Source organism: Myotis brandtii, unplaced genomic scaffold (assembly GCF_000412655.1).
Source record: "Myotis brandtii unplaced genomic scaffold, ASM41265v1 scaffold251, whole genome shotgun sequence".
NCBI lineage: Eukaryota > Metazoa > Chordata > Mammalia > Chiroptera > Vespertilionidae > Myotis > Myotis brandtii.
In genome coordinates this window covers 2897339-2911638 of record NW_005359516.1, presented here as the reverse complement: position 1 = coordinate 2911638, position 14300 = coordinate 2897339, and the positions used below count along the sequence as shown (strand labels likewise).

Sequence of the window (14300 nt, the reverse complement as noted above, 5' to 3'; positions counted from 1 at the left end):
CCTGGACCAGGCACAGGGGGGAGCTGGCCCTGTGCTGCACAGGTGGGGAGCGCCTTGGGGGACGCTGGGGGTTCGGGACGACAAACCACAGACGCCGCCCGGATGCTGTGACGGCCCCGAGAGGAGACCCGGCAACGCCAAGCCGAAGCTGGCGCCTCGTTAAACCGTGGACGCGACCTGCCGGCTGCCCCACGCGATACACCTTTGTCTTCTCCGAGTGGGTGGCGGTAAAGTTAGCTGTTTGGCATCCGGGGGCCTTAAATAGTACAGACGAGTAAGTTTAGTGTCTGCGATGGGCACTGCCATGGTGGTGCACTCAGGGTGGCGGAAATGACTGCGGTTCTTAGCTGTAAAGGCGGCGTTTACCGATGGTGCGCGGACGTTCCTTCCTCGGAACCGTCTTTCAAAGCCCGGAGCGCTTGACCGCTCACCGTGCGTGTGCATAAGGCTGTGCAGCAGCTGGCTCGACCTTTTTTTTTTTTTTTTTTTTTCCGAAGAGTTGCAAACCAGGATGTTGACTTGTGAACTACAATGTTGTTTCTAAGTAGAAAATGTTTTCACACACAGTCTGGTTGCTCGGTTTGTTTTTAAAGGTCACCAGTGGGGTCACCTAGGTTTAACTTTTGTAATGACATTTTTTTTTAGTGATTCAAAAAAGTTTTGCTGACACAACCACTAGGTATTGTAAAATAAAAGCATTACAGATAACTTAGGTTGATAGTTTGGTTTATAACATCTTTCATACAGTTTTAGGTAAGAATGCTTGTCCAGAAATGGACCCCCCCCCCACTGTCAAATTGCTACCTTTGGGGAGAGTCAGCGTAATGTAGTTTTAACAGCTCAGATTCCGAGTTCTAGTCTGTATTCTGCACATAATAGTCTTATTTCCTCATTAGTAAAATGGAGATATTAATAATTGCCGTAAAGGGTTTATTAAAATGCATACAATGAGCAGTGCTTGGTATAGAAGAACTCAGTAAATCTTGTCTCCTTGATGAATTGACTCCCTTTATCGTTACAAAATGTCTCTCTTTATCCCTGATAATATAGCCACTACCACTTTATTTTAATAAGTGTTTGAAAGGTATATATTTTTCTACTTTCTATAACACTTTACCTGTGTTATATTTAAAGTGGCATCTACAGCATACAGATGGGATGTGTGTGTGTGTGTTTTCAATGGGATAGTTTCTGCCTTTTAATAAGTATTTAGGTCACATATTTAATATGTCATTATTGAAATATATGTTAGGGTCTATTTGGAAGAGAAATCACACAGTAATTTGAACAGGAAAAATTTAATATAACCAAATAACTGGAAATTAACTACTGAAGGTAAACTACTAAGGTAAAGAGATCTATAAAAAAAAATAGAGCAGTCACTACTTTCAGGGCTGAGTCAGAAATACCCAAGGAAGGAACAAATTTGGACTAGAGCTGCCTTTTCCAAGCTGAGATTCTGATGTTGAAGGAGGTGTAGCTATAGCCCAGAAATGAAGTTTGCTGAGATGTGTAAGGGTGAGGCTGGCAAGCAGGAAACTGCCCACTAAGATGCTGGCAAAATTTTCTTGGAGGCCATCTGGCTTAGACAGCTGAGAATATTTACTGTCTAGACCAGGGGTGGGCAAACTTTTTGACTCGAGGGCCACAATGGGTTCTTAAACTGGACCGAGGGCCGGAACAAAAGCATGGATGGAGTGTTTGTGTGAACTAATATAAATTCAAAGTAAACATCATTACATAAAAGGGTACGGTCTTTTTTTTTTTTTAGTTTTATTCATTTCAAACGGCCCGCGGGCCGTAGTTTGCCCACGGCTGGTCTAGACCTTTACAGAAACAGTTTGCCAACCCCTGGACATGAGTGAACTGAAATGGAGACTTTTAAAAAAAATGTATTTGTATTGATTTCAGAGAGGAAGGGAGAGACAGACAAAACCATCCTATATAATAAATAGTAATATGCAAATTGACCATCACTCCAACACACAAGATGGCCACCCCATGTGGACACAAGATGGCCAACAGGGGAGGGCAGTTGGAGGTGACCAGGCCCGCAGGGGAGGGCAGTTGGAGGTGACCAGGCCCGCAGGGGAGGGCAGTTGGAGGTGACCAGGCCCGCAGGGGAGGGCAGTTGGAGGTGACCAGGCCCGCAGGGGAGGGCAGTTGGAGGTGACCAGGCCCGCAGGGGAGGGCAGTTGGAGGTGACCAGGCCCGCAGGGGAGGGCAGTTGGAGGTGACCAGGCCCGCAGGGGAGGGCAGTTGGAGGTGACCAGGCCCGCAGGGGAGGGCAGTTGGAGGTGACCAGGCCCGCAGGGGAGGGCAGTTGGGAGGGCCCAAGCCTGCAAGGGAGGGCAGTTGGGGGTGACCCAGGCCTGCAGGGGAGGGGCGTTGGAGGTGACCGGGCCAGCAGGGGAGGGCAGTTAGGGGTGATCACGCTGGCAGGGGAGGGCAGTTAGGGGCAATTGGGCCAGCAGGGGAGCAGTTAGGCGTTGATCAGGCTGGCAAGGGAGTTGTTAGGGGATGTTCAGGCAGGCAGGCAGAAGCAGTTAGGGGCAATCAGGCAGGCACACAGGCGAGTGGTTCGGAGCCAGCAGTCCCGGATTGTGAGAGGGATGTCCGACTGCCAGTTTAGGCCCGATCCCACAAGGCGGACATCCCTTGAGGGGTCCCAGATTAGAGAGGGTGCAGGCTGGGCTGAGAAACACACACACCCGTGCACAAATTTTGTGCATTCGGCCTCTAGTCAATGATAAGAGAGAATCATTGATAGGCTGCCTCCTTCATACCCCCTCCTGGGGATTGAGCCCCCAACCTGGGCCTGTGCCCTAAACTGGGGATCAAACTGTGACCATCTAGTTCATAGGGGGATGCTCATCCACTGAGCCACACTCACCCAAGCTGGAATGGAGACTCTTTAAAGCAAACTTTTAGTAGAAAATGCACATCAGAGTTTCGTATGTGTATATTGGTGGTAGGTGCTTGGTTTATTTAGCGCAGTATGGATGAAGGTATAAGAAAAAAGACCCAGACTTTTGGCACTAATATGCTTCCTGAGGTTGCCTATCCCACTTCAACCAACTACTGCATGAAAAGCGTGGCTACCAGGCCCACCTTACACCTCATACCTTTTGTCAACTGCATGTTTTACTTTATATTAACAAGATTGTTAAAAACTCAGCTGTTCTGCAAACACTCAGATCATGAGTGTTTTGTCCCTAGACTGGCTCTAAATATTGAAGTCTATCATTAGTATTTGTTGTTATAACTATGTAAATACTGTTCACTGTAGTCAAGTAGTGTGCTAGGACTGTAAATAATACTTCATATGTAACAGTTGCATTTCTTTTAACAGGAAGAAATTAAAGAGTACATCTAAATATATTTATCAAACATTATTTTTGAATGGTGAAAATAGTGACATTAAAATTTGTGCTCTGGGAGAAGAGTGGAGCTTACACAAAATATATTTATGTCAAGTAAGTATTTTATTTTTCTGTTTGAATGACTACATGTAAAAAACTCAAACTCTTTTAAATCATGTTCTTTATATTTGCATTTCATAGTAATCTTTTGCATGGATAGTGGTTAACTCCTATCATCTAATAAAAAGTATTTTATTAAGAACTATGACGAACATTGTTAGTGAAAGCTTAGTTTGGTCTAGAAAACAGATTTTGAATTTTCATTGTAATAAGGGCCTAGCAATAAATACCGTTTTGTCATTACTTCAGTAGGGTGCTTATTTTGGTGCCTTCTGTTGACAAAAGGGAAAAAAAATGTTTAACATTAAGGCTAAGATTGCTGCATTTGTTTAATATGTGTATGATTATTTAATTGGATGAACTCAGAATGTTGCTTTGTAGTTAACATTAAATGTGAATGGAAAGTTCTTGACACAATCTTCCTTTTCTTCTGGAAAATGCAGTTAAAGACAACATCAAAAAAGTATATAGACTAACTCATTTAGCTAATACACTTATTTGATTTCTGTGCTAAAAATATTGCTATCTGTCACCACATTTTAAGATTCAAAAATTTCAAAATAAAAGAAGATATTGCTTTAATGGCTCAAATATTTTATTTATTTTCTTATCAAATCTGTCTTTTCTTCAAATCATTGTTCTAGGCACTTGGGATAGAGCAGTGAACAATTCAGTTCTTATCCTGTGGAGCTTATATTTTTCCCTCTCTTTTTCACCATTTGACAATAATTACTGGTAAGATAGTATAGTTTAAGATTTTTTAGTTTAACATTTGAAAGAAATTTTTCTCTAACATTTTAATCATAGTTTTTATTTAATTTTTTGAACAGTTTTATTTTGCCTTAAAGTATATTGCCTAGAGAATACATCAGAACATTGGTCTCAGCTTGAGGATATGGTTCATATCTTTCTTTTTAATCTCTCAAAGCAGCTTTGTGATTTTAAGGATGAAAATGCCTCTTTCCATCTCAAGAGAAACTCGATTGATTATAGTGCAAGCCACATGCTAAATTATAAGCCCCCTGAGGACAGAAGCAGTGTGTTTTCTTTACTGCTATATTCATAGTGCCTGAGTACTCAGAAAAGTTTTTTAAATAAATTGGTTAATATTTGATCCATTCCAAAGTAATTCTGATTATGAGAGGTGCTATCTAGTAAGTAACTAAATACTTCATCCATTCTGGAATCTTTCCAAGAATTCAGGTTCATTCTGGAATTTTCTGATTAGATAAAATTAAACTTTGGATTTTCCCTAATTTCTTGGGAATCATCCTATTAGTGTTGACTTGGGACTGGTCTGGCTCCTTTACAGCCACTGAGGTACAGTACAGTAGGAACTTAACAGTTTGAGGGCTTTATTCTATTCTCCTTCCTTGATACATTTTTATTTATCCACCTTGTGTATTGTCATATGTTTGAGATACTTAAATATGTAACATAATTTCTAAATTTCAATTTAGAATGTCACTGACAAGGAAAACATATACATGTAATATTCTCAGAAATTGTTAAAAGCTAATGAGGTTCATATATTACCATATAGGAATTCAGTTCAGATAATAATAGGAGAATTTGATTTAGTTTTCATTAAATTAGTACTAAATTGAAACTATTTTTGTATATCTAACAGTGTCCTTATATCAATTTCTTTCTCCTATAGACACATTTGGCAATTATTTTTCTCTTGAAATAATATGATAGGTTTGTTTCAATAGAATAGTTGGCTTAAAGTTAGGAATGGGGAAATAATTTGGAAGACACAGAAAGTACTGGGTAATCATTTATTTTTTTATTTTTTATTTTTAAGTCTGGCTACTTTTCTAGTATGTTCAGTGGTTCTTGGAAAGAATCCAGCATGAATATTATTGAACTGGAGATTCCTGACCAGAATATTGATGTAGAAGGTAACCACCACCACAGTTATTACTATTATGCAAAATAATGAAAACAACTTGTTATATTTTTAATGGAAAATAAATATTTTCTAACTTTGGAAGCTAGAAAAAAAGTTCCATTTAATACCAGAAGGCAACAACATTATATTAATTTAGTCTATAGTTTATCAGTTCTGACCTACTTATCTCTAATATTTTTAGTCTTCTGGGCCATATCAATATGTTTACTTAGGTTTGTAAATAAATCTGCCTGGAATACAGAAGCTGTAGGGTGAAGGAAGGAATTTATTTTAATTAAATAGAAAAGCTGGTGAATAATATTCATTGATTATTCCCTATATATGAAGACCTTTTCTGGGAACAATAAAGGGACAGATTATATAATCAATGTTGATTTATTTATTTAGTTTAAAAATATTTAATACGTTTTGTTTATTGATTTCAGAGAGGAAGGAAGAGGGAGAGAGAGAAAAACATCAATGATGAAAGAGAATTATCACTTGGCTGCCTCCTGCAAGCCCCCTACTGGGTATCAAGCCCACAACCCAGGCATGTGCCCTGACTGGGAATTGATCCGTGACCTCCTGGTTCATAGGTTGCTACTCAACCACTGAGCCGTGCCGGCCAAACTAATCAATGTTGATTTAGAGCTATAAGGATTCTTAGATGAGGAAGCTAAGACCCAGAGGACTTAAGGTGCTTATGTTAGGTCTCAAAGCAGTTTAATGAGCCTAGATCAGACTCTAGTTCTCGTAATTGCTATTCCAAAGCTGCTTCTACTTTCTTCTTTTTTACCCCCTTTTTATTGAATTTATTGGAGTGACACTGGTTAACAAAATTATACAAGTTTCAGGTGCAAAAATATAAAGTAAACCATGTGAGACATAGGTGCGAGTACAGCAGAGAGAAGGATGGACAGGCTTATTAGATAGCTGTGGTGGCTGGGTGAGAGTGTAGCATGGATAAGATCATTGGCTATTCCACACCAGTGGTGAAGCCCTGAAAGCATTAGGGTTAATATTATCATTGTGCCTATACTTGTACTTAATTGGTCTACTCAGGGGTATCTTTATAAAACTTTTTGAAGGGTGTTTAAATTCTGACCACTAATTAATGTCAAGATTACATCTAGAAGAATCCAACTCGATTTGTTAAAATAAGTGGAAATTTATAACATTATTAACTTAGTAGCATTAATCAGTAACCATTACTAGCATTTTAATTAGTGATAATTCTCTTATCCTTTTAAGTACATATTAGATTTAGACGTATGTCTTAGTGTGTAAAGATAGTTGTTATTTTTGTAATACTCTCATAGATATAGTTGTTATTTTATTCTACTTTTGCTTGCAGCACTGCAGGTTGCATTTGGTTCACTGTATCGAGATGATGTCTTAATAAAGCCCAGTCGAGTCATTGCCATTTTGGCAGCAGCTTGTATGCTACAGTTGGTAAGTATGCACGTTATTCAAATAAAGGATGACAGTTGTATTTTTGTTTCGAAGTATTCCAAAACAAAAATAAAGTTTAGCTTTTTATAATTTTAAAAATAAAATGAATTGTATAAATAGGCCATTTGTGGTGTCATGTAAAATGCTTAACCAAAAGCAATTTATTGCAACCAAAGAGGTCATGATGTCTATGCAAGATGAGTGCAAGCTATTTCTGTATAGACATCTTAGAATGACTAATGTGGAAAAAATTTATTTGTCTAAGTCCATTTACAGATTTCTATTCATTAATGGCTTATTTTGACTGTTATGAAGCAGATGGCTTGTAATTATGTACTGATTAGTTCATGGGTTCAAAAACAATGAGTGCTTACTATGTAAACCTTTTCTTAATTATGGAATAACTGTGTGTAGATGTGTATAATCTATTGGTAGAAGGACAGATTGATTCATTCAGCAGAAGTGGACTGAGCATTGTACTAAAGTAGGCATAAAGATCCAAAGGTAAATTCAGATACTGTCTCCACCTTTAAGAAGCTCACAATATAATGAATGTCGAATGGGAGAGGGAGGGTTGATATGCAGACCCAAAGGTAAATAAGAGCTGTCCAGTGTTATAGGTACGATGATAAACATCCTGTAGGATTTAGTGGATGCACAAAGTGGTCAGTTCAACGTGTTTGTATCAAAGAAGGAAGTTGTGTTTGAGGTGAGTCTTGAAAACCAAAAAATGTACTTCTTTTGCAAAGTAAGAAGAGAGGAGAGGGGAAGAGCATTTCAGACAATAAACTAAGACCTAGTGGTGAAACTGGAGAATTAGAGAATCTGAATGGAACATGGCTCTAGCATAGAATATAAGGAGGGTTGGAGAGAGGGAGACAGGCCAACTCATGAAAGCCCTATACCTTTTAAAAAGTTCAGGTTTTACATATAGTGCATTTGGAAGATTTTAATCAGGGGAAAGACAAAGTTATGTTTTAGAAAAAAAGCTTCAGGAACAATGTGAAGGATGGATTGAAGAAAAGATGAGTATAAAAAACTATCGTAATCAAATGAGGGTCTAAATTAGGGTCTAAACATTAAGAATGGAGAGGAAAAACTGAATACCACAGAGGTTAAGCAGGGATAATCCACTGGATTTGGTGACAAAGATGTTAAGAGGAAAGGGGAGGAGTCTAGAATGACTTTTTCAGGTAAGTAAGTCAATGATTTATTTTGATCTTTAAAAAAGTTAATTAAGTTTCCTTTTATGTGGCATTTGTATACCAATTTATTTGAAGTTTAGTTAATAGCTTATTAAATATACTTGCTTGGGGTTATTTGATTTTTTTAAATGTTTTGATCCTTACAATTATTATTTCCATGTAATATACTTTATTTTCTAACTTTAGTCCTGTTGTGGTTTTGTCCTAAATCCACTTTCTGCATTATCTTTATAGCTTAACTCTTTAACCTAATAATATACTTGCATGCATATATTTTAGAAATTTGAGTAAACAGTGACAGTCTTCTTCACATATATTGAATAAAGTTTGTTTGAAATCTTCTGTGTAAACATTTTAGATTAAAATTTCAATGTAAGCTTAAAACAATAAGATATTTGATTTAGGTACATCTCTTAGATATTGATAAGTGTTTTAAACTTTAATAAACACTTTCTGATGATTCATAGTTTACTTGCCTAGCCCATCACGTGGTCTGTGTAAAGAGGTCTTAGTTTAAAAAGAACTGATTAAACAGACAGAATATTGCTTAAATTTGCAAAGGTCCCCAAAAGGGAAGAATTGAAAGGGAATAATAATATTCATCTCTGCCTTACTCCTTTTACCCCCGCTCTTCCACACTTAATTCTGAGTATTTAGTTGAATACTTTCTGGATTTTTTTTTTCAATATTTTTACTGGACTTAACTGCTGCACTTAATGAGTTTCTTTCTTTCTTCCTTTTTTTAAAAAAACTTTTTAATATGTAAAAGCACATGTTCAGAGCTAATTTTTCCCACATGAAATGGGCCTTTCCACTGCTTATTTATATTTACAGGATGGTTTAATACAGCAGTGTGGTGAGACAATGAAGGAAACAATTAATGTGAAAACTGTATGTGGCTATTACACATCAGCAGGGACCTATGGATTAGATTCTGTAAAGAAAAAGTGAGTTACCCTTTTTGTTTTTCCTTCCATCCCACTTTTGGGAATTTGGCTGCTTTGGTTTCCTAAGAGAATGTGTAGTGTGACAAAGAAAGAAAGAAAGGAAAAAAAAAGATAGGATAATAGAATTTTATTTAAAAAGTTCCTTTTTACATTTGGACAGATTAGTAAATTTCTCAAAAGTGTTGTCTTTGTAAGTGACCATGGGTGGGTTACTAGTATAACTGCTTATAAAAACTATGGTCACTCTTTACAGTAGATCTTCTATAAAATCTTTCAAATAGTAGGCATACTAGACATCATATCAGTGCAACTACTGACGATGTTTTTAACTCTTGAGAATTTCAGTACCCATTTTCAAATTATAAAGAAGGTAATGGAAGTATGTAAACCCTTTCATAAACCATTTAACACAAACTTGAAATGAGGTTTTTCTTAAATTGAAATGCGCTTATTAATATAAAGGGAATATTCCCGTAATAACTGCTGACAAAAATAATACTGGATTTTCAATTGTTAAATTAAAAATTTTGAGCATGTCCTAGCAAGACTAATATTGTGTTTTCATATTAACTAAGTCATACTTAGTAAATAATCAATCCATGATATACAATGTAATAATTCCTTGTTTAATTTCAGGTGTCTCGAATGGCTTCTAAACAATTTGATGACTCATCAGAATGTTGAACTTTTTAAAGAACTGAGGTATTTGAATTTTAAATAACTTTGTAATCATTCTAAATATTGTTTTACATTTTCCAAAGTATGCAAGATATTTTTGTATAAGACAAAAATATGTTACTTATGAAAAAGTAAATAATTTTAAAAACATATATCTATTTTTTTATTTCAGAGAGGAAGGGAGGGAGAGAGAGAGAAATCAAAACATCAAAGATACGGGAGAATCATTGGGCTGCCTCCTGCATGACCGCTACCATGGGGTCAAGCCCACAACCAGGGCATGTGCCCTGACCAGGAATTGAACCATGATCTGATTAATAGGTCAATGCTCAACCACTGATCAATGCTGTCTAGGTAAAAAAGTAAACAATTTAACAAAAGGTATTTTGACTGCATCCATGAACTGATGAAATGCTACACAAATTATAAATCATACTAGAAGTCTAGTACCCAAAATTCGTGCACTGTGGGGGGGGTCCCCTCAGCCCAGCCTGTACCCTCTCGTAATCCAGGACCCCTCGGGTGATGTCTGCCTGCCGGCTTAGGCCCGATTCCCTAAGCTGGCAGTCAGACAGACATTCCTCTCGGAGTCTGGGACCCCTTGCACCTTACCGCCTTCCTACAGCGGAGGTGGGAGAGGCTCCTGCCACTGTGCTCGCCAGCCGTGAGCCTGGCTTCTGGCTCAGCGGCGCTCCCCCTATGGAAGTGCACTGACCACCAGGGGGAAGCTCCTACGTTGAGCGTCTGCCCCCTGGTGGTCAGTGCATGTCATAGCGACCGGTTGTTCTGCTGGTCATTCCACCGTTTGGTCAATTTGCATAGTAGCGTTTTATTATATAGGATAATGTATATTATGTTGACTGGTTTAACCAATTTTAATGGAAAAATTCATTGCTGCTATAAAATTGTAGAAAAGTCTTTAAGTATTACCTCACTTTTGTTGGGCTCTTAGAGAACCTAAAAGTTTATTTTTAAAATCATCATTAGCCCTGGCTGGTATGGCCCAGTTGGTTGAGTGTTGTCCTGTGCACCAAAAAGTTGCTGGTTTGATTCCCAGACAGGGCACATGCCTGGGTTTTGGACTCAATCTCCAGTGGGGGCATTTAGGAGGCAGCCAATCAATGTTCTGCACTACATCAGTGTTTCTTGGTCTCTCTCCCTCTCCCTTTCTCTCTCTCTAAAAATCAATAAAATCTTTAAAACAAAAAGCCCTAGCTGGTTTTGCTCAGTGGCTAGAGCATCAGCCTGTGGACCTAAGGGTCCCGGGTTCGATTCCAGTCAAGGGCACGTATCTTGGTTGCAGGATCCTCCCTGGCTGGGGCCCTGATCAGGGTATGTGCAGGAGGCAACCAATAGATGTGTTTCTCTCACATGGATATTTCTCTCTGTCTTTCCCTCTCTCTTCCACTCTCTCTAAAAATCAATGGAAAAATATCCTCGGGTGAGGATTAAAAAAAGGAACCCATTATTACCATTGAAACATTGTTTGAGGAAATTGTAAACTTTTTGATAAGTCTAATGAAATTAAATGTACAATTAGGTTGGCCTTTTGAATTAAGTCTGCTTACTATTGCTTTCTGTCTTCCTTTTACAAATACTTCCAGAATGTCCAGTATGTGTAAAGGTACTCTGTTCAGGCCTGTGGACGATACAGAGATGATTATGTCATGGTCTCTGCCCCCAAGAAGCTTATTTGTAGTAAAGGGGGAATCTGAGAAATTTAGGGTGGGAATAATCTTTTAGAGGCCAGTAGGCTTTATAGTCTTGCATTTCAGGCTTGCATTTTCTTTGCACTCCAGTGGAAATGTACAAAACCAATGACTTATCACTGCATAGCTTCCTGGGATGTCAGTTTTACTGATTTAGGGCGGGGAGAGGGGTAGGAAGCATGGAGAGACAAAAGAGATAAGCACTTTTATACATTAAATACATTTAAGTACAGTATGGAGTAGAGAATTCAACTTTCTTTGAACTTTCAACATAAAATACAAGAATTAATATAAATGTTATTTTTATGACTTGACCACCTTCTGGATTCTTGGATCCTTTCCTTTTCTCTACCCTTAAGTACTTAGTAGAAAATATTATTCTACCAAAAAAAAAAAAAATCATCACATAGCGATGTCATGGCATAAACAAAGCTCTGCAGTATGTTTGGTTTGAAAATCATTAGAAACACTTTATTTTTTTCTTTCATAATCTCTCATTGAGCTTTTTAAAAAGTAAGATAAATCATAGTGGCTATCTCAAAAACTCAGATGCTCTTTCTTTTTCTGACTTAAAGAAAGGAAAGAAAAAGGAAAAGAAGGAAAGCAATTGGTGATGTTATTTTTTATCTAAATTTAAGCTAACACATTTATTTTTTGTTGTTGTTTGTTTGTTTGTTTTTGGTAATTCTCACCTGAAGATATTTTTTCCATTGCTTTTCAGAGAGAGAGAGGGAGGGAATTGGAAGAGAAGGGAGGGAGGGAGGAAAACATTTATGTTTGGTTGTCTCCTACAGGCTCCCCTTGTTGGGGGCTGGGAGGGGGCAGGGAGTGAACCCGAAACCCAGTACATGCCCTGACCCCTTGGTGCATGGGCCGATGCTCTAACCAATTAGCTACACAGGCCAGGGCAAACCGACACACATTTCTTGATCTTACTCTCTTATAAATAACTAGAGGCCCGGTGAATGAAAGTTCATGCACTGGAGGGGGTGTCCCTCAGCCCGGCCTGCCCCCTCTCACAGTCTGGGAGCCCTCAGGGGCAGGAGGCGACCCGGCAATCAGGGGAAGCATCACCCCTCTGCTGCTGCCACTGCTGGCAGCGCAAGCCTCGGGCGGCCCTGGGTGGCTGGGCAGCCACCATCCAAGGTTTGCCTGGGCCTCGGGCCAGCCCTGGCTGCTGGGGGGCTGAGGGGACTGGGCGCCACCATCTTGTGGCTGTGGGCGCCGCCATCTTTGAGGGAGTGGCAGTCTATTAGCGTATTTCCTCCTTATTGGCTGTGGGCGCCGCCATCTTGCGACAGCAGGAGGGACAATTAGCATATTCCCTCTTTATTAGATAGGATAAAAGCATGTTTTATGACCAAGCAGTTCTCTTAAGCCTAGTTTAAAGGTTACTTTGAAGATCTAACTGTTTCATTATATTTTAACAAATGTTTTTGTTTTATTTTAAACATTGAATGGGGAGGACAGAAAAAGAGGAAGGCTGCCACTTTATCAGAGCATACTAAACGTTATCTTATTGGGACCTTGCTTTAACTGGATTAATTAGCAGATCAGAACTCTTTTTGTTTTCCTATCAGTATCATCCCTGTGTTCAAATGGATTGTTTTCTGCCAAAGATTCTTTGTCTTGGGCTAAAAGACTGATTTAATTTTTAATTGCACATTTTCTTTTGCTAAAAAGACAAAGTTTTTAGTTCCACCAGCCTCTTTTAGCCTGTGCATGAAGATAACTCACTACCTCTATTTTATCTTTTCTAGTATAAATGTCATGAAACTGCTTATTGGTTCATCTAACTTATTTGTGATGCAAGTGGAGATGGATGTATACACAGCTCTTAAAAAGGTATTGATGTAATATAATGTGTGTAGGCTATCACCTCAGCATTGATTATAATAGCGAAAAATTAGTAACAGCTAGTGTCCAGTGATAGGGAATAATTATACATTTAAGAAAAGTAAAAGAAAATATGGGAAAATGTTAAGAAGTCTTTGTGTGTATTTGGTGCCATGATGAGTGATTTTAATTTGGTCTTCATACTTTCTATCCTAGGAATACATTTCTGTTTTTTTCCCAACAACAAATAGGTTATTGTTATGCTATTTACATAATCAGAATTGTTAAATGTTTTACAGTTGACTCTTGGACATCTCAGGGGTTAGGGAAACTGAAATCAAACCCCCCTCCTCTAAGTTCTTGACTCCCCAAGAACTTAGCTACTCATAACTACTAATAACCTATTGTTGGTCTCACCAATTAACACATATTTGGTATGTTATATGTATTGTGTATTCTTTCAATAAAGTAAACTAGAAAAAAAATGTTATGAAGGAAATCATAAGGAAAAGAAAATACATTTATAGTATTTATTGAAAAACACACACATGCGCGCGCGCGCACACACACACACACACACACACACACACACACAAGTGGACCTGAACAGTGCAAACCTGTGTTGTATATGGTTTTTTGAGAAATGTTTTCAAGTTGAGGTTTAAGTGAAGTAATAACTATAATGATATTTTCACACATGCTTTTCTAGAAAATGTTGAAATTATACTCTTGAAGACCTTATTTGCATTCAGGCATATGTTTCATCCCATCCTTTTCAAAGGTTTCAGCATTTTAAATGTAATTTTATTTTCACCACTCTCTTAAGAGACAAATTGGCTATTCTTTTTTTGTAATTAAAAAAAAAATTATTATCGCCCTAACCCCGTGGTCGGCAAACCGCGGCTCGCGAGCCACATGCGGCTCTTTGGCCCCTTGAGTGTGGCTCTTCCACAAAATACCTGCTCTTCCACAAAATACCGACTTTTGCGCATGGGCCACGAAGTTTCAATCGCACTGTACGTGTGCGCCTGCACATGGTATTTTGTGGAAGAGCCACACTCAAGGGGCCAAAGAGCCGCATGTGGCTCGCGAGCCGC

At 38.4% G+C, this 14300-nt stretch overlaps 1 protein-coding gene across 1 annotated transcript in view; it reads left to right on the top strand.

The window, feature by feature from the left end:
- Window positions 1-2998: 2998 nt before the first annotated feature.
- The window catches only part of GMCL1 (germ cell-less, spermatogenesis associated 1), a 48134-nt gene continuing 36832 nt past the window's right edge, over window positions 2999-14300 (top strand). The window contains exons 1-7 of the mRNA XM_014540925.1: window positions 2999-3008; window positions 3328-3476; window positions 5290-5386; window positions 6731-6828; window positions 8868-8980; window positions 9617-9682; window positions 13128-13212. Coding sequence (XP_014396411.1) covers window positions 2999-3008; window positions 3328-3476; window positions 5290-5386; window positions 6731-6828; window positions 8868-8980; window positions 9617-9682; window positions 13128-13212 — 618 coding nt within the window. The remainder of the gene's footprint in view (window positions 3009-3327; window positions 3477-5289; window positions 5387-6730; window positions 6829-8867; window positions 8981-9616; window positions 9683-13127; window positions 13213-14300) is intronic.